At 41.9% G+C, this 20,725-nt stretch overlaps 2 protein-coding genes across 5 annotated transcripts in view; both read left to right on the top strand.

Annotated features, from left to right (window-relative positions):
• Window positions 1-2,937: 2,937 nt before the first annotated feature.
• LOC135104753 (syntenin-1-like) lies at window positions 2,938-17,734 on the top strand. 4 transcript variants are annotated; one of them, XM_064012322.1, is made up of 9 exons: window positions 2,938-3,076; window positions 7,949-8,008; window positions 8,356-8,496; window positions 9,058-9,171; window positions 9,514-9,630; window positions 9,954-10,062; window positions 10,391-10,517; window positions 10,990-11,131; window positions 11,944-17,734. In XM_064012322.1, exons 2-9 carry the CDS (start codon window positions 7,958-7,960, stop codon window positions 12,115-12,117), a joined length of 975 nt encoding a protein of 324 aa, XP_063868392.1. In that variant the 5' UTR covers window positions 2,938-3,076; window positions 7,949-7,957; the 3' UTR covers window positions 12,118-17,734. The 4 variants fall into 4 exon arrangements, with proteins under 4 accessions (XP_063868392.1, XP_063868391.1, XP_063868394.1 ...); XM_064012321.1 differs by lacking the exon at window positions 2,938-3,076 and adding an exon at window positions 3,119-3,182; XM_064012324.1 differs by lacking the exon at window positions 2,938-3,076 and adding an exon at window positions 3,160-3,204.
• Window positions 17,735-19,981: 2,247 nt separating this feature from the next.
• LOC135104751 (uncharacterized) overlaps window positions 19,982-20,725 on the top strand; it is an 89,980-nt gene continuing 89,236 nt past the window's right edge. Inside the window, exon 1 of the mRNA XM_064012312.1 lies at window positions 19,982-20,198. The gene's annotated coding sequence lies outside the window, so the exon portion shown is untranslated. The remainder of the gene's footprint in view (window positions 20,199-20,725) is intronic.

Here is a 20,725-nt window from a genome sequence, read left to right as displayed (position 1 = left end):
CCAGTCACAGTTATCTCCCAGCAAAACTATCACGCGCAACACCGGAAGCTAAAACAAAGCAGGTTATCATCAGTTAACATGTACAATAAGTTGTTTGGTGTCATTCTGGAAAAGAAAAACGGAAAAAAAGGGAGAAGGAATCTTATCGTCATTTGTACATCCGCACCCCTGCGACCATACTCTGAATCACTTCTGCGCCGCAAGTCCACTGCTTTCAAAAGGCTCTAGTTGAAGTTACACGGATTTTCAAGAGTGTTTTGAGGGTTCTGATGATAGATTAACAAGATTTCTACATAAGTGACTGGAAAAACGCTTAAGAATCCGGCTAATAATCTCCGTGGCCTTTGAAAGAGTCATGATGAAAGAGCAAAGCTTTTCAGAATACGGGCCTTTGTGGTGGTAGCGACACTTATCGCAAAATCCGGTAGCGCCAGCTGCAGTAGGAGTATCGGGTAGATAACACTGATAACAATATCCGTAATTTCGTACTAAGCTCATATTTTCCTACATTACGATCACTTTACATTACGTCCTAAACGATATATCAGTTACTTGTTACTACATAAAAAGAATTCCAGTGTGAGTAATGTATGGAGTGAATGGGATAAGATTTGTATTACTTAAATTTAAAGGATTATTTATCATCATCACCATCATTCTCTCTCTCTCTCTCTCTCTCTCTCTCTCTCTCTCTCTCTCTCTCTTAGTTTTCTTCTCTCCTCCTCCTCCTCCTCCATTTTCACTCTCCTACCTCGATTTCTTGTCCAATTCCTCCTCCATTTTCACTCTATCTCCTACTTCGATTTCTTGTTCAGCTGCTCCTGTCTCTCCTTCCCCACTTTTTTTCAGCTTCCCTTATATATTTGCAACGTATTTCCTATGTTTATATTTTCTAATCTTCTCCAGCTTCCCGGCTCCTTTAAGTACGTATGTCCTCTCTGTCTCCCTCATCCCATCCTTCCAGGCCTATATTACTGTTCTCCGTCTATTATACTCGTATACTCTTTCCCAGCACTCCTTACATGTTTATTCTTTCTTGCCTTCTTATCTACCATTTCTCATCTCCAGCCTCTCTCCTTTAGCATCCCTCTCCCTCATCTCTGCCTACTGTTCACTGTCTGTCATACGGGGAGGTGTGCATCCTCGAAATTGCAAGGTAGTTGTGATGAGGGCACGGTGAGTCACGATCACCAAGGGCGGATGGTACCAAGCCGACCTTGAAGATCACCAATGAGCGCCCGACGTCATTCACTCCACTGATCCGTTTTCCGGACCCTCCCTCTCTGTAGCATCCTGTATGACGTCACTCTAGCGTCATATTAAACAAAGTTGTATTATTAGTGTATTCGTGACGTTTTCTTTCCCATACTATCCTGCCAATGTTTCCTGAGTTAACCTGCTGTCCTCTCTGGCTTTCATCCCCAAGTGCCAGTTACGACCTCAATGTCTGGCACTTCAATTCGTTTCATTAAATGCCTCTCAACTTCATCTCACTGCGTAGTAAGGAACTACGCTATTTCACACAGTCTCTTGACTCATGGCAGTGGTTGTGGTGTGTGTGATGTAGTAGAAAACAAGCGAGGGAGAGATAAGCAAACTATGTCACAAGGATCACATAGAAACATCGATATTTCATACCATAATTCCGAGTTACATTTCCTTACAGAAGAATTACATCACTTGGTTTAGGGAATACCAGGCAAATGAAAGCACCACTAAACACAATTAACAGTAGTAACAATGAAGACACCAAGACTAGGGCAAGAAATGCCTAACTGTTAACACATGGAGAGCATTCTAATGGCATCGGTGACGTCACACTCGTTCCTCAGTCACATGAAGGTGACTCACGTCTGTCACCTCCTATCCTACCAAGAATTTCTCGCTTCCTCCTATCGCGCTCTTGAAAATATTCCTATAAACTCTCAAACCCAATGACTAAACACCCAGTTAATCGCCTACAGCTAGTGCTACATAACTGGTGCAGTAAAGAGAATAGTAACATTCCATTAAGGCGAGGAAATGAAGGAATTTATGTCGCGTTCCCTGCAACTTCTGCTAAAGAATTTAACTCTCAGAAACTTCATTAAGACCCACAATATATGCCTATTTAATGCCCAGATTCTTTGCTACAGAAATGAGATAATGAATATATGGCTGCAAATTAAGATGAAAACTTATATAAGGTAATGCAAATTTGTGAGAGTGAGGAGGGCAGAAGCGGACCAGACAGAAGTGACTTATGAATATACAAAAATTTAACCAACAAAAACTAGCACCAAAACCTAATTCCACTCACCAGTTTCTTTTTAAATGAAACATTAGACAATGAATACATGAGATAAGGGAATGGAAGTTTGTGAGCATGAGGAAGGAAGGGGCGGGAGACAGCACAAGTAATTAAAGAAAATAGCAAAGTTAACCTACAAAACTTGCGCCAAAACCTTATTCCATATACCAGTTTCATCTCTAGACTCCTTGTTTTTATACTGGAGGCCAGATAAGTAGAAATGCGTAGGAAATTAAGATACGGTCATAGAAGTTTGTGAGAATGAGAAAGGAAGGGGTGGGTTAAACAACAAAATTTACGTATAAAACGGTCAAAACCCTCACGAAAACTTCTTCCCAAATACCAATTTCATCACTAGATCCCTATTTTTTTTAAATGGAAGGTTAGATATGCAGTACATAACAAATTAATTAAGATAAGGAAATGGAAGTTTGTGAACGAGGAAGGAAGGGGCGGACTTGCAAGAGAACACAGGAAACTTTAGATTATTACAGATTTAATCCACAAAACCTACACCAAAGCCTTCTTCCATGTAAAAGTTTCATCCCTAAACACTCTGCTTTATAGGTAGAAGATTAGACACCTAGTACACAAGAAAACAGGATAAGGAAATGGAAGTTTGTGGGAGCGAGGAAGGAAGGGGCGGGGCGAGGAGATGACGTGAGGGGCAGTCCTCAGCTGACGTCACTGGGATGGTCTCGGGTAAACAAAAGTTGAGGATCGCATCTCTGGTAGGCATTGGAGTCCTGTTCCACCTCCTGGGCCGTGTTTCCAAGCCAGTCAAAGGTGAGGAGCTGTAGTGGTGCTGGTGATGAAGGGGCAAGTGTGGTGATGGTGGTAGTGTTGATAGTGACCTGGTATGGTAGTGGCGGTGGTGACGGTGACTGGTGAGGTGAGGTGCTGTCATCATTGTGGTAATGTCACGTGTGTTGTGTTTCCTTTATCATGTGGTTTATGGGTGTTGGTGGTGTCAGGGTGCGTGAAGTGTTAGTGTGCGTTCTGCTGTGATGCTGTGAAGGTGTTGCTACGTGCCTTGTCTTGCTGTGCCGTGTCTACCCTGCCGGACTGTTGACCTTGCATACCCCGAGGCATCCCAGTTTTCCATAGTGCTGTGGTGTATTGTGTTGTAAGTCTATCATCATCCATCACCATATTGAGGGAACATTGGTAATCTGTTATGGTAGATGTTACTTTTCTACCCTTGCTGTGCCCTGCTGTTAACTTTGCATACTCCCGACGCAACGAACATTTTTTTTTCCTAGTGTTGTGTTGTGTTGTGCTCAAATCTTCATACTGAGAGAACATTACTTTCACTAAATCTTGATATTTGCTATCCACTCTCCCAACTTTCCTATCCTTGCTGTGCTGGTAACCTTGCATACCCTGAGGCAAACCCACAATCTTTCCTAGTGCCGTGGTGTTAGTTATTCATCTTCATTCTTCATCATACTGAGAGAACGCTACATATACTAAATCATGACATCCTGTGATATACACCTTTCCACACTTTGCACATCCTCACTGAAGTCCTGTCATCTGTCCTTTATCTGTGGTGCTTAGTCAAACCTCCTGAACCTCATGTTAGTGGAGTCACCTTGAAAGTTTAAGGGTCAGGAGAGGGAGTTTGTTTCACCATCCTACACACGTTGTTGTGTCTAGTGGAGGTGTGTTTGCCAAGTAGCAGGAGTGGTAATTGAGTTTGGTCAGGTATGGTGTTGTTTCTTGATGTGGGTTTAATGATGTGGTTTAAGTATGCATTCATTAATTTACTAGTGACTTGTTTGTTAATTCTAGTTGTATTTATTTATTTATTTTTTTTAGAGTTCATACAGTATAGATTAGTAGGCATTTGCTTGTATTTTTTGTCATATTTCATACAAAATACATTTGGCAGCATTTGCTAGTTGTATTTTCTCAGATTTTGCATGTGCCGGCTTACCTGGTCACGTGTTAGGAAATGCCAAATGGTCTGTAGATAATGCCCAGTGACTGCAACAAAAAAACAACCAGACAACCAAATCAGGGTTTTCTTTGCCAAGGGAAGAATAAAAAAAAGAGTAGGCAATTTCTGTAGTTTACAAAAAAAATACAAAATTATCGATAAATAAATTATGGTTGGGTAAGGAAGTCTGAAGCACCCACGCCAAGGAGTGGTGCCCATACCTAACTGTACCCTACTGAATGGTGACCAGAAGAGGAATGATGCCTGTCTTAACCTGACAGGAGACAAGGGAACCCGGGATTGCACACACACACTCCCTTCACTAGGAATTTTTCAGAGGAAGCTTTCATTTGCTAAGAGAATGTGATGGTCACTAAAAAATCAATACCTATTATTATAGGTAGACCTATGAGCAAATTGGACCTAACAAACTAAAATAAGTTCTCGGGAGTGAGGAATTTTAGGTGGGAAACTCTTAAACTGTTAAAAGAATTGGGCAATATCACTAAAAATCAGTGTTGTTAGGCACACTTAACAAAGAATTGGACCTAGCAAACTCAAATAAGTTCTCAGAAAGCATACATCTTGTCAGGAGTAAAAGTCAATGCAGAAACTCTCTGCTGAGAATGAAAAAGGCCGAAGTGTGTCTAATCTGTTCCATCTGGTGACTGAGTGTTGGCTGTTGGCCTTGCTGATGGTGCTGATGACTCGGGAGCAAATGTGTTGCTTTGATAAGCCTGTGGCAAGTGTCGAAATGATGTGGTGCAATGGAGTGTTGTTTAGTGCTTCATGTATTTACTTATGGAGATTAAGTTTTAGAATTGTATTAAGTCAGTGATGGTGTAGGGGCAGGATGGTCAGAGGTAATGGGGATAATAATGATGGGAAATGATGTGGTGCAATGGAGTTTACATAACTTTTAGAATTGGGTTGTCAGTGATGGTTTATTAGCAAAATACTCAGAGCTAAAAAGAGATAAAGACTCCAGAGGCTCATAAGAATTATATGATTTTATTTTATTCTATTTTAAGCAGTGTATTTGGTAAAAGAAGCATGTTATCTCTGCCACTGTGAGTCACTGAGTTTGTGTTGCATCATGTGACATGTGGCTCTTGATATGTAGTGTTTCATTGCATTTGTTTTCATGTTAGTTGTGGTTGTGGTTAAGATAAGAAGATACTGATGGAAGGGAATTAGGTTCAAGTACCTACTTACTTCACTTATATTCAAGGAAGATACTAATTGAAAGGAAGTAGTCTTATGTAGTTAGTTATTTTATTATTTATTTCATTGATTTAAGTAACTGGAATAGAAAAGAAAATGTTACTTGCACCATTGATGGCTGATAACAACAGATAGAAAAGTATATGGAAAGGAAGATAAATAAGTATTAAATCCCTCTGAGTCCTCTGATGGAGTTATTTGCCATCAGTTGTATTAGAGGAGTGAAGGAACAGAAGCCACACATTACAAGCAGGAAAAGCAGAAGACAAAGAAGTGTTTGAGGAACTAAAGTTTTCCTAATGTAAGAAGACTCATTAATAAGAGGAAAACCCAATGTTACTGCTTATTCACACTGGAGGCAGGAAATGATATATCATGAATAGAGAGAGAGAGAGAGAGAGAGAGAGAGAGAGAGAGAGAGAGAGAGAGAGAGAGAGAGAGAGAGAGAGAGCCTTTGTTGAGTGAAGGTCAGATAAAGTTCCTGTATATTGAAAGCAAACACCTCTTACCTACCTGCCATAAAGTGTGCAATGTGGTGTATTGGTGGTTGTGGTGTGCAGCTGCAGTAAGGGTAGGCAGTGAGATCAGTGTTTTTAGTGGTGCAAGTCAGTGCTTCTTTATCCCAACTCACTTGAAAACTTTAGTGATGTAAGTTTTGGTGATGTAAATGTGGTGGTGATGTTTATGCATGTAATTGCAATTAGAGGAAGGGCAAGGTTAGTCTGTGCTCAAGTGCTCATAGTGGTGTTAGTCAATACTTGTGACATACTAATTCACTGTGAGTTATTTGAAGAGTACATATTAGTTATGGTTTGTAGCTGCTGTAAGGAAAAGCCAGTGTCATTCAGTGTTTATACATATCATCCTAACTTACTTTGATATTGACAGAAGGTTTGAGTGAGCCCAGTGTCAGTCAGTGTTTGTGCAGTTCATCTTAACTCACTTTGATGTTGACAGAAGTAACATTAAAGGATAAACCAGTTTTGATTAAGTAAGATGAGGAAGGGGTGAGGATATGAGAAGCTGGTGGTGGTGATGGTGAGAAAGCAAGGTGGGGTTAGTGTACCACCTCCTCAGGGTCTCATCTCACCTCGCTGTGTCCTTGAGGTGTGCCAGTGCAAAAGGCAGCAGGAAGTGATTAACGAGGCAGGAATGACAGATGTTGCTGATTAGGTAGTGGTTCAGTTATTTCCTTGCTTTATATGATTATTATAACTGTACCTTGATATTTGTATGATTGCTGTATATTTGTCAGTGTTGTTCTTGCTATTATTTTTGTAACCGTTGGTTTGACATTAATTTCTTTGTATCTTTTACTTTAATAATTATTATCCCATTCCACCAGGGACTGATGGGACTAAGAGTGTGAATGGTGTGTGTATGAGTGTATGGTGTTGTATTTGGGCCACCACATAAACAATTGCCAACCTGATGTATAGATAGATAGACCTCAATATTTTCCTGTCTTTTTTTTTTTTCATATCAAATATCAACTGGAATAAGGTACAGAAAGGTGATGAAAATTTGATAACACATATTCATACTGTAAGGAGCATAATTAATATTTTGCCTTGGTTTCTTGCATCAAATACCATCAACCAGAATAAGATACAAGGTGATAGAAAATATAATGACACAATGACACATTCTTACTCTGATAAGCATGGCTGGCTGTGATGCTTTCATGTCCCTGTAGAGACATACCTATCGTTACGCTGAGCTGGTGCATTCCTAATCCCTCTCTGAACATGACTGGGTTATTTGGGGCGCAACATTCTTGCCTGTCGTAGAGTGGAGTTTTTCTTACCATGGGCCAAGTTTGTGCTGTCGTGCATGAATCCTGTGGTGCTTGTGGTGGTGACTGTGTGGGAGTGCTGTCTTGCTTTGAGTTCTCTTGTTTGGGATTTTATCATAGCAAGAAAAGGAGGATTGGTACTAGTAAGGTTTTTCTGTTTCTCTGTTGGTATTTAAGTGTCTCTCTCTCTCTCTCTCTCTCTCTCTCTCTCTCTCTCTCTCTCTCTCTCTCTCTCTCTCTCTCTCTCTCTCTCTCTCTCTCTCTCTCTCTCTCTCTCTCTCTCTCTCTCTCTCTCTCTCTCTCTCTCTCTCTCTCTCTCTCTCTCTCTCTCTCTCTCTCTCCCCCCCATGTGCATCTAGCTAGTCTGATGTAATGCAGACAGAAAATATAAGGAAACTTTGTGTAAATGTTTCTTTGTCTGTATCTGTCCAGCTTGATAAATTCATAGTGAAAGAAAATAAAAAAAATAGCATATGAAATTTCTTCATAAATAAAAATATATATTACTGTCAAAAATAATGAAAATTAAAATAGAAAAAAAAATCAGGAATCTGGTGAGTTAGCATAATCTCATTCGAACTGTTTTGTGTGTGTGTGTGTGTATGTGTGTGTGTGTGTGTGTGTGTGTGTGTGTGTGTGTGTGTGTGTGTTTGTGTGTTTGTGTGCACACATTAATGATTTTTTCCTCCCTCCACAGACAACAACCATGAGTCTCTACCCATCACTCGAAGATATGAAGGTGGACCAAATGGGCAAGGTGAGTGTTGTGTGTGTGTGTGTGTGTGTGTGTGTGTGTGGCAAACCAAGGACAAAAAACAAGGCCAGGAAAGAAAAGACTGGCTTATTGTCTCTTGTCTCTTTCCCTACCAAAAAAAAATGAAAGAAATGATAGACAGTTATTCAGTTTATAAGAAATGCAGTATGAATAAATTAAAATAACTGTATGTGTGTGTCTATGATCATATCTATCTATATAAAAAGATGCATCTTGAATAAACTAAAGTGAATGTGTATGTGTGTGCGTGCACCATAAATAAAACTATAGTGGATGTGTTTAATCTTTACCTCCTGCACACACTGAACTAACTCACCACTCCCTTACAGGTACAAGCTCAGATGGTGAATGAGGCAATCCGGGCAAGCCAGCAAGCCCAGGCTCTGCCAGCCTCAGCCCCCCCCACCCATGACCACTATGCACCACCACCCTACCCCATCCATCCACCCCAGACCCAGACCCAGCCCAAGGTGAGAGTGTGTGTGTGTGTGGCATTAACAAGTGCAGTGGTGTGGCATTGCCTAAATGAACACAGCTGAATGCACTGCTTCCCACTGACACACTATTAGGGAAAGAGAAGTGGTTATTTACCTTAGTAATTGAGAAATAGTCCTTCATGTGTAGTGTGCAAGAATTTTGTTCCTTACTGACTATAGTGACTGAAGTGAAACTGCTAACCATAAGAATCATGTGTTAGTATATGATTTTCATTTTTTTTCTCAAGTTCTCCAATCTATTTTCCAATTCTTGTACTGCAGTGTATGTCCGACATCCTCTCTCCTTCAGTATGGCCTGGTGATTTTTTTTCATCTAGCTTTTCCAATCTTCTCTCTAATTTCTGTATTGTAACTTATGAATTTTTTTTTCAAGTTTATCCAATCCATTCTCTAATTTCTGTATTGCACTGTAAGCCTGACACCCACTCTCTCCTGCAGCCTGGCAATCTGTTCTTTAATTTTATCTCAAGTTCATCCAATCCATTCTCTAATTTCTATATTGTACTGTATGCCTAACACCCACACTCCCCACAGTCCGGCCTGGAGCTGCTGTACCCTGCACTGGATGAGTACATGGGGCTGGAGTTCACACAGGACATCATTGCCGCCAACATGCCTGAGTACCTGCCTGTGGCCCAGCGACCTCCTGTAAGTCTTGGTGTGACTGGCACTGTGTGAATACATTGGGTCAGCTATTTACAGGAGTGTCACCTTAGTATATTCATCGATATTAGCATGATAGATAGATAGACTGATTGATACTACTATACTATTACTTGTTATTTTCTTCATACACTGGCTTCTTCCTAGTCCATTCCTCCTCCCTAAAGTGGTCCCATTACTTCCCATACCATTTTCCCTCCTACTTGTTCCTGTTTTATCCTCCTAACCTTCCCTATACCATTATCTTGCTGCCTATATCTTCCTTTCCTTACTTTTCCCATGGGTGCTCTTTCTTAGCTCAGGAGTCACACACACTCCCTCCTACAGGGCACAATGGGGGTGGCTGTTGGCGCATCCTCAGTCATGCCGTCTGGAGTGGTGGCGCCCATCTCTGGCTCGTCCCCTGGCCTGCAGCGTGGCCAGGTCACCAATGCCATCAGGGAGGTGAGTCTGATGGGCCTGCTGTCACTTGCTGCTGCTGGGTCTTCTGTTGTTGGTTCTGTTGTTTGTATATGTGAATTAATAACTTTACTTTTATTTGCCTTACTTTTTGCTTCTGCCATTACCATCACTACTTATACTATTACTATTGTTAACACTACTACTTTCAGCATTACCATTTCTGCTATTATCGCTTGTCATCACCATCACTGCCACTGCTAAAGATCTCGTCCTCCTCTTCATTATCACCATCATCATCCTTTTTCTCCCATTACTGCTTTGTACAATCTCCACCACACTCTCTCACGGCCCTGATTTCCCTGCAGGTGATTCTGTGCAAGGACAGTGATGGCAAGGTGGGCATGAGAGTGAAGGCCATCAACAAGGGTGTCTTTGTGTGTCTGGTCAAGAAGAACTCCCCTGCTGCAATGGCTGGTGAGTGATTGACTAAGGGATGACGGGCTGTTTTGTGTCACAATAACAGAATTTTGAGTGTTGTCAGGTGCTGTGGTGGTGTGGCTTAAGCTTTGTTATTAATGGGGATAGATGAAATGTATGGGGCCACAGAAATAGAGTCTTGAGGTGTTGAGTGTGTTGGTGCTGTGGTCCTATAGCTTGAGTTTTGGCAGTAGTTACAGTGGTTTGAGTTGGATTAGAGGGGTATCAGAGTGATGTGTAAGCCTGATGGCATCTTGCAATCTCCTTTGTTTTTTAATGTTCCTGTTAGACTGAGTCTTGTATTGATTGCTGTCTCTTGTTGCAGGGCTGAGGTTTGGTGACCAGGTGCTGCAGGTGAATGGGCAAACAGTGGCCAGCTACAGCATGGAGAAGGTGCATGACATGCTCAGGAAGAGTCCACCCAATGGCATCCAGCTGGCTGTGAGGGACAGGTGTGTATCAACTTTGTAGTCTTAACATCTTGAATGTTCCCTGCACACACCTTTGCATCAAGCTTATTCAGTGTCATTACTTCAACTTGGAAAGCTATATTTCTTTTATTTATCTTACCATCTAGTGTTTTTTGATTGTCTCCTTATGATATCCTTGTCAGAAAAGCTTTCCTGTGTATGTTTGTGTGTATATAAATTTGAGTGTTTGTGTCTCTCATGTGTTTGTACACTTCTCTGCCTTATGCGTTTAGAAACTTGCCTGTCATTAATATTTTTCAGGGTTCATAATTGGTTTTCATAGTCCATTATTGCTTGAGTTATAGTTACTTCTTATAACCCCTGTTCTGAAACACACATACACAGGCTTAAGTTCTCATAATTTGTGTGTAATCATGAATAATTACTAGAAGAGAGAGACAAACCTCCTCTTTGGTCTTGCCCCTCTTGAGTTCAGCATGTTATCCCTCTGCAGACCCTTTGAGAGAGCTGTCACCCTGCATAAGGACAGCACTGGTCACATTGGCTTCCAGTTCCGTGATGGGGAGATCACAGCACTGGTCAAGGACTCCTCTGCTGCACGGAACGGTCTGCTGACGGATCATCATCTGCTGGAGGTGAGCGCTCTCTCTCTCTCTCTCTCTCTCTCTCTCTCTCTCTCTCTCTCTCTCTCTCTCTCTCTCTCTCTCTCTCTCTCTCATCTCTCTCTCTCTCTCTCTCTCTCTCTCTCTCTCTCTCTCTCTCTCTCTCTCTCTCTCTCTCTCTCTCTCTCTCTCTCTCTCTCTCTCTCTCTCTCTCTCTCTCTCTCTCTCTCTCTCTCTCTCTCTCTCTCTCTCTCTCTCTCTCTCTCTCTCTCTCTCTCTCTCTCTCTCTCTCTCTCTCTCTCTCTCTCTCTCTCTCTCTCTCTCTCTCTCTCTCTCTCCAAGGCTTGTATTTCCCACATCACTTATTTGTTTATCTCTGAATCATTACTAATCTTCTTCATTCTTATCACTTATGTTTCTCTTCCTCTTCCTACTACTCTTCCACTCCACACCTCATTTGTCTCGTTATTATCTTCATTGTTATCTGCTTTCATTTTCCTCCTCCTCTTCCACCTTCTTGACACTTTATCTGTTCCTATCTTACCTGGGCAAGGAGTTTAACTGTCCTCCTCCCCTCATTAAGCACTGCCCCTTCTGATGTAGTGTCTCAATATTGGGCCTTCTGTTATTAAGCACTACCCCTTGTTCATTGGTGTCTATTTTTGTCTTTTCTCCCTCCTCCATCTCTTATCTCCATGTTTTTTGTTTGGACGTTTTATCTTTGTTTGAGTAGTAGTAGTTGTATTATTATTATTATTATTATTATTATTATTATTATTATTATTAGTAGTAGTAGTAGTAGTAGTAGTAGTAGTAGTAGTAGTAAATATTAACCCTTCCTGCAGGTGAATGGTCAGAATGTGGTGGGCCTGAAGGACAAGGACATCTCGGCACTGATCAGTGAGTGTGGGCAGGTGGTTACTGTCACTGTCATGCCAACCTTCGTGTACAAGCACATGATGAAGCACATGGCCTCCTCCCTCGTCAAGTTCATGGACCACTCCATACCCGACCTGTAAAGTGGCCCACGCACACACAGACACACACACACACACACTTACACACAAACGCATGTGCACGTGATACTCAAGGCCGTGGGGGGATTACACGCACACGCATCTACTACTACACTCATACCTTCATGCATGTCAGTGTATACAGGCACATACAAGCCAGCAAGGATTCATATATATACATACATACATAACATCTAGAAGTGGAGGATCCCATGGCCACCACTCACAGAAATCAGTAGCATGCATTTTCTAGTATACACACACACACACACACACACACACACACACACCTAAGTTTTTTGTTAAATGTAAGATTGAAATAATTTACCTCGTATCATCAAAATGAGGAACAAATACTCTTGAAAGAGAAACAAGAGGAATGATTTATATTCTGAAATTCCTCAGTGGTCACTTGTTTTGTCACAGTTTAGTCAGTAAGATATTATTGTCTGATTGCTCCATCGATTAGCTTCTGTTGTGCCAAGCTGCCAGTCATTTCTTGGGCATGTACTGTGTTGGTTGTATTTTTAAGGTCTAGTTTTTAATGACAGTCTTAGTTTGTATAGGCCTCCCACCTATAATGGGAATGTCAGCCTGGTATATGCTTTGATCATTCTGTGGACATATTTCTGCTATTTGAGCTTTTGTTATATGTGAGGGTGTGGCCACCCATCAGCAGCCAACTTGTGTATAATTGTAACAGCAGCAACAGCAGCCTTGCGGGCAGGTTATGGAGGTGGCAGTGGTGGTGATGATCTGTAGGGTTAAAAGTTTTCTTATTTATTATTAAAGATGTTTTGAGTTATTTTGCATACTTGTTTTTTCATTTGTGCACATTTTATCCAGACATTGTGCAGGCATTTGACGCATACTGATATAAACTGACACACACACACACACACACACACACACACACACACACACACACACACACACACACACACACACACACACACACACACACACACACACACACACACACTTTTATTTCAATTATTTGTGTGCATTCACCCAGACACCATATATACATTTGATGCTTACTGACACACTGACACAAAAACACATACACAAAACATACACACACGCACTGCATGTTCATATATCCAAGCAAACATATACACTCAGCGCAGCAAAAGCTATTTCCCAGTAGTGCATAAGAAACATTTTTCTCTCTCAGTTTACCACAACCAGTTTCTGAGACGCATGTCATTCTTGGCTTAGTGTTGATGATTACTAGTAAGACGGCATGATTTGTATGGGTGAAAGACTCTGTACTAAGGAGAGGAGTGGTGTTCTGCATGGCTATTGAAAATGAGGACTACAAGGATTGTGACGTGTGTGTGCGGAAGATATTACAATGAGTTTTTGGATCAGATGATTTGGAAGATCGTTGATTTTGTGTGAAGGAGGATGAGAGGATGTGAGTAGTGTAAAAGAAGTACAAGAAGGATATGAGGTGAGGATGTGGGATAATGCACAAAAGAAGAGGAAGGATGTGTGTAATGTGTAAGCAGAAAACAGGAAGGATGGGAGATGAGGATGAGTGAAATGTACGTAGGGAAGTGAGGGAGGAAGGAAGAGAGGCATTGCACATTATAGAAAAGAAGAGTTCACAGCAGTGCCATGACATAAATTAGGACTTAGGAGGAAGATGCAGAAGGGACAGTATCTCCTCAAAAAATATTAGAAGTAAAAAAAGAAAAAAAGTGAAAATATAAACTAACATGTGTGACCTGATTGTGTATTTTTATTTGTTTTTAAGCTTTTTTTCCCATTTGCTTCTCATTAGCCACTGTGCTTCTGTCATGATCAGAGTCTTCGTATTGATGCTATCATGCCCTATTTGTTGCCAATTAGAACAATGTGATCTTATATATTCCTCATTACTCAATTATATAACTATTATTACTGAAGCACTCAAGTTAACCTGTGAAAGCCAGTTTATTTAGCAGCCTTTACTCTCTCTTCACAGTGTTTCAAGTTTGCTAGTGTGATAAAACAAAAAACGTGTGTGATAAAAATATTAGATATTCCTCAAATCTTCCAACTCTTAGATTGACTTATACTTAACTGATTAGGGTGATATAGAAAAGAGATATAGTGTGTGTGGTTGTAGCATCAGGGAGTGTGGTAGTGTGTGTGCTGCTTTAGTGTTTGGAGTGAGTTGGATGAGGAAGCAAGGGTGAGGGAGGGTCGAATGATGGTGGCAGGGGGTTGAGGCAGTCTTGTTAGGAAAGTAGTGTGTGGTCTGATAGTCTTTGAAGCAGTAGAGGATGGTGATAGCATCTGAGGAGTGGTGAAAAATAAGAATGAGGAGGTGAGGGCAGGGGAGTGGTGATGTGTGTGGCAGTACAGCTTGAGAATCACTTATTTTTCTGAGAAACTTCTCGTAATTTTACTTAAAAGATAAGAATACAGACTAAAAGATTATAACAAGGAGATTTTTCTGTCAGAGGTGGCTTTCAGAATATGACTAAATTTGCATCAGACCTATTTTATTGAAGTTGAGAAGATACAGCAGCAAATAAGAATTAAACATAAACACACCTCTGCTTGTTACAGGGTTGTGCTGCTTTGGTGTTTTGTCTTTTTAGAGGTTTCATAGTTTTACAGTTCAAGATCAAACATTTTTAAGCTGTAGAGGCAGAGAAATTTGTGTCAGGGTGAAGTTGAAAGCATAACCTGTTAATTGTTTCATAATTATATAAAAAGCTAAATCTATCTTTTCAATCTCTCTTCTGTACTGCCACAACTCATCTCTCTTCAGTGCTGGAAGTGTCAGGCAGTGCTGGACTGAAAGTGAAAGGGTCAGGTGGTGAGGAATAGGAGCAAGTAGCTTTCTTGTAGTGGTGGCAGTGACATCAGTGTTCCCTACTAAACTAAATCACTCCTTTCAATCTTACTCTTCTGTACTGCCACAACTCATCTCTCTTCAGTGATGGAAGTGTCAGGCAGTAATGCACCAAGGAGTGGAAGGGTGAGGTCCTGTGGGAGGGAGGTAAGAGTGCATAGCCTTGTTGTAGTGGCAGTGGGGGCATCAGTGTTCCCTACTAATACTCTTGTCAGTGAGGAGAGTGCCATACTTAACCTTAGACATGCAGAGTGAAGGAGTTACATAGTACTTCATACAAGCCTTAGTACATAATGTAATATTACGTATTTTACACTCCATTTCACCGTGTTGTTGGAGGAGGAAAACGGAAACTTTTTTGAGCATCAGGGTACTGTGCTGTACTGTGTGTGTGTGTTGTTGTTTAGTACCTGTGGAGTAGAGGTACCTTTGTTGGAACTATTGTGTGTGTATTTGAAGGAGTAGAAATAGGCTGTTTTGAATTACATAGCTAAAGAAATGGTACATAAATGGACATAATAATATTTTGGTGATATAAGCATGTCAAATTTTCTTTCTCTGTTTGGTGAAATACTAGTATGATTCAGGAGTTTTGGGAATAATATTGCTTCCTTGTTTAGCCTTGTGTACTTGTGAAAAGAGATGGACAGACTGACTTAACAGATACATACATTTGGTCTGCAATGAGTTAGACACACAGACTGACCCAAGGACTGTACACACACCTTGAAATGAGAGAGACCGAATCAAGTAGACAGACAGACAGATTGACTTAGCAACTCTACACAGTCTGTAATTAGAGAGAGAAGCAAACAGACATAAATTAACCCAACAACTGTACACATATAATGAGAGACAGAAACAAACAGATAGATAGACAGACAGAGCAAACAACTCTCCACAAACAGTCTGTAATGAAAGAGACAAACAAACTGACAGACAGACAGACAGATTGACCAATACAGCTGTAAACAAACAGTCTGTGAAGAGAGAGAGACAGAGAAGCAGACAGACAGCACCTAGCAAGTTGAATCCTCAGGTGGCCAGGCCAATAGTGAGCAACACACAAGTCAAGTGTATACTAAACACACAAATCTGCAGTTACCTTAGCTCATTTTGGTGTATTACGTATAGTTCTTTCATACATATATCCATTTGGAATATTACTACTACACATACATCCATACGTAGCTAAGTTTGTATCATCACTTAGTAACCTTGTGTACGCAATCCTCACACACATAACACTTTGCTGAGATGGAATGCATGCATATATACCTTCAGTGCGTGTCACAGCACACCACATCACTGAGCACAAAGGTGAAGATGTACAGTGGAAGGTGTTAGTCACAGGGGATGTCTGAGGTGTGATTTGAAGCCGCAGTGCACCAAGTCTTTGTTCTAATTGCTCCTGCAGGTGAAGAGATAGCTAGTGCAGGTCATAAGTGCCTTCAGGAGCTGTTAGGACAAGATGCTGGTGAAGAGAGGGAGAGCTTTGCATCCTGTACTGGTTTACTTTGGTCTGATCCTGTCATATGTAACCACTTGATTGTATGTTGTGGTCCTTGAAGGGTTTGTGTGAGAGGGCGGCCCTACACTGCCAGACTGTACGTTGTGGTTCAGGTGTGAGTGTGAGTTGTGCTGCAGTGTGTGAGGGAAAGGAAAGACAGTTTGCAGGACTTTTTTTTTAGGACAAAGGTTGCTGTGAAATAATGGCTCTATCTAATGAAAGTCTATATCTTCAAGTATTTTTTCCAAACGTTCAGTCAAAATTGCATTGTTGATCTGAATGTTCAGCTTGTTTAGTGATTTGTACTTTCAAGTTGCTGAAATTTTCCTGATTCAGATTTTTAACAGTTTTGACTTGTAAATGTTGAACAAATGCTGTTCAACTGGTCATATTTCACTCAAAGTCCACCCATTGTTACTTAAGTTAGTATACAACAACATTCAATATCTGCTCCACAAATACCTCGAGTCAGTCTATGAGTTAGTCAGCCTCACCACAGAAAAGCCAGGATATATTGTCATAAAGAACCTGCAAGCATCAGTCTATCCCTTCCTCTCACACAACAAAGCAGCAATCTCACAGTGTCCTCAGGCAGGTAGTGCTATGGAGAGCAGCAAGGGAGTAACAGTATCCCTGCAAGAACCAGATTGTATGAACTTCCTCACCTTCACCACCACACTTAACAGGAGCTCACCATGACTCTGTATAAGTGTAAGCAGCAGGTCGTGTGATCCGTATGCTTATGTTTTCTTGTATAAGCTTGAGGAATGTGCAAATCAAAACAGAGTGACATCCAGTTAAAGGGTTGGAGATGCTGGCCTGTATACAATTCCTTCACTGACCTAAGGATGTTGTTATTAGGGATGAAAGTTAAATCACAAAGCAGTCATTACCACATATGAACACTCAACGCCAGAGGTATTTATCATGTATTTGTATGGATCATAATGTACCACTTTTAAACTTCATTAAGCACTCATGTCCTACACTAGTTCATTCACCAGCCTAATAGTTAATTCACCTGACCAGTGCACACCTTCCACTTTCATTACCTGGATGTGACTCTGATGCTTCTAGGTATTCAGAATTCTGCGTGGTAAAGATTATACATCCTGAAATGTTGTCAAGGTGGTGTTGAGGATTGGTGGTGGTGGTGATGGTGGTGATCGCTGGTTCCCGCGGCAGCCAAGGGTTGATGTGATAAATGAAGTTGCAATATATTACTGTAGTCTTTATTATAAGAAAACCTTAATGTCCAATGACCTTGTTTTATTTATCACTCAGAGAGAGAGAAAGAGAGAATTTGTTTGAATTAATTTGTTGCACACAAATGCGTCAAAACATCAGAGGAAAATGCAAGTCAAAACATGAAAATGTACATTTGTTTAAACTAAGAAGGAGAGACTAACACTAGAAATTAACAGCAACCAAAGCGGGCAAGGAGGACGTCCAGATGAGTCAGCGGTCAAGATTTAAGAGATGACAAATGTCGAGAAGAGCGAGGCACGAGGCAGACCATCAGCTTCCCGACACTGGAGATATAAGTGGTCCAAAGAGTTGCCCTCGGGTATGCCACACAAATGACATTAAAAGTGCGAGGCATCCGCCTGTTCGGTAGCTTGCCACACAAGCCTGTAGCCGAGACGGAGCCTGGCTAATACCACGCTATGTCTCCGGACCACGACACTACTGCGACGATATTTGTAGCGTTGGGAATTGAAGTCATCGTAATGCCGGATGGTGACTCTCTCATTGCTCTGACGGTCTCTAGGATGGTCGATAGAGTGGGTGGCAGCAGCGCGGATCCGGGGACAAGATGCAAAAGAACGAGGGCGGGACGACAGCTGTGGGAAGAGGCAAACTGGACGCTTCTTTGGAGAGGCCGCCAACTATCACTGTGAGAGAGACCAGTATATTAGGAACTCATACAAACTTGACAGTCAGAGAACGGTCATGACCCAAAGCCAAATAGCTTAAAATACAGTTATCCATCGCAGGGAACGCAGATCGAGTGCTAGAAAGAGCCTTGGAGAGCAGAGTCACATTATAACCACTCCAATAAGAAGACCACGCTGACGTAAGACTGACCGCGTCCAAGATGCCACACAGCTCAAAAAGTGGAGCTAGAGGAGTGCGGAAGCCTCTTCCCTACCAAGCCTCTAGGAGAAGCACCCATGTCTGAGGAGAAGACGGCACATCCTGCCCACCCATCAGACTGTAAGGATCCATGGTGTACAGAAGACAGGGCACAGGGAGGCAAGAAGTCACATTGTTCCCGGTGCTAGTTGCCGTTGTAGAGCAGGATGGGCTGCAGTCTAGGTGGGCGTGAAGTGGATGTCATGGACAGGCAGCAACCACGGCGGGGGACTAGGAACATCCTCCCCCATCAGGAATGACAGCATGCAGGCCACGAAGGACGGTGTTGACTGTCTTGGCGAGTTTTCCACCAGGCTGGAGCGATGCGAGGAGGTTGAGTGACGGCGCGACATATGATCTGTGAGCAGTGTGGTGTGAACTTGAGAGGATGAAGACACTTGACAGTAAAACTTGTCACGATGCTGGAGGTTCTGTCAACAGTAGGATAAGCTCGGCCTGCGTAATGGTAACTTGAGTCGACAAAGGGCAACCAAGGATGACTCTCATGACCTTATTCTGAAAGATCTCAGGAGGCTGTAAGGAAGATCTTGGAATCAGAATAAGGGCAGGGGAGAAATAATCAATAACTGAACAAGAGAGAGAGAGAGAGAGAGAGAGAGAGAGAGAGAGAGAGAGAGAGAGAGAGAGAGAGAGAGAGAATCTTATTTATTTAGTTATTAAGGAACTCGGCAAGTCTCTCTCTCTCTCTCTCTCTCTCTCTCTCTCTCTCTCTCTCTCTCTCTCTCTCTCTCTTGTTCAGTTATTGATTATTTCTCCCCTGCCCTTATTCTGATTCCAAGATCTTCCTTACAGCCTCTTGAGATCTTTCAGAATAAAGTCATGAGAGTCATCACTGGTTGCCCTTTGTTGACTCAAGTTACCTCTCTCTCTCTCTCACTCTCTGTACTATATTGCACGGTTGTCTTCGGTGAGAGCTCATTCTTGCTTCATGTTATTAGTGGTGTCGGTTTACCTAAGCATCCGCCAAACAATGTCTGTGGTTTGGTGTCCAGCGCAACTCAGCATCTGCCAAACAATGCCTGGGTCCTCCTTTGGTTTGCAGTCTAACGTACAACAACATGTGCCTAGCAGCGCCTGTGTCCTTGTTAATCCTGGCATGCATCGCTTTCCTGTGTGTGGTGATGTTTGAGGATGTGTTGGGATAGGTGGTGACGATTTCAAGTTTGTTAACATGTCAAAAATAATCTGGAGGAGTAATGATACGTTAGTTTTTCTATAGATTCACTGGAGCAGCGCAGATGTCACCGTCTTGAGTTCGTTGCTTCATTCCACGCAACACTGAGGTTACGCTCTTCATCATACCTCGTGTTGTGTGTTATTTCCCGCCATGAAGTAGCGTATATACACAATCAATAAAGAAATATTCGACATGGCTGAGCAAAAGAAGAAATTATAAGTCCATACAAAATATTCTTAAAAAATACAAAGCTTCGAGACTTTGAGGTCATTCGAATTAATGGGTCGAATCCGGCAGTCACTCGCTCTCACTCGGGTCTCCACCTTGACCTGAAGTGGTGGTGGTGGTGGTGGGGAGAAGCACGACGCCGGTTCCCTGAGGTGCTGCAGGTTAGTGTTCCATGTCCATTGTGATCTTTGAATCAGACAATACTATACCATTAAGGCTGTGCAGGTGAGTTTGGCGAGGACGGCGGTGTGAAGTTGAGGTGAGGAGACCATAAACTGAGGCGGTTGGTTAGGCGGTGGCATGCGTTAAGTGGAACCTGTGCTATTTTGCTGTAATGAGGCGACATTTGGTAGCCGCGGGGATAACGGCTTTGGGGATTTGATATGACGAAGATGGCGGAAAGCTTGGTGGAAGGCGACTCAGGTAGATGGAAGGGGCGTGCATGAAGGGAGAATCCAAGGAACTAATAGATTATTTTTATAGAATCATTTGTCGAACACTAGTCAAAGGAATACAAAACAGAGGTGGGATGTTTAATAAATGATATTTTAGCCCAGGAGTTACTAAGATGTGTGTGGGAACTTGTTGCATCTTCTCTTTCTGCTCCGCCTTCAAGGCTGAAATATGGTATGGTGAAGGCCGTACAGCAGCCACCCTTATTCCGGTCACATCCAGCACGTAATGAGTG

This window comes from Scylla paramamosain, chromosome 11, assembly GCF_035594125.1.
Source record: "Scylla paramamosain isolate STU-SP2022 chromosome 11, ASM3559412v1, whole genome shotgun sequence".
NCBI classification, from domain to species: domain Eukaryota; kingdom Metazoa; phylum Arthropoda; class Malacostraca; order Decapoda; family Portunidae; genus Scylla; species Scylla paramamosain.
This window is presented reverse-complemented; position numbering and strand designations above follow the sequence as displayed.

What these genes read in the sequence shown, in the direction of transcription:
- LOC135104753 (XM_064012321.1), top strand. Translation starts at nt 3,150, where the DNA reads ATGGTAGTGGCGGTGGTGACGGTGACTGGTGAG. An exon ending in TGGTGACGGTGACTGGTGAG is followed by an intron (nt 3,183 to 7,948) that starts GTGAGGTGCTGT and finishes CTCCCTCCACAG; the next exon opens with ACAACAACCATGAGTCTCTA. An exon ending in TCACCAATGCCATCAGGGAG is followed by an intron (nt 9,631 to 9,953) that starts GTGAGTCTGATG and finishes ATTTCCCTGCAG; the next exon opens with GTGATTCTGTGCAAGGACAG.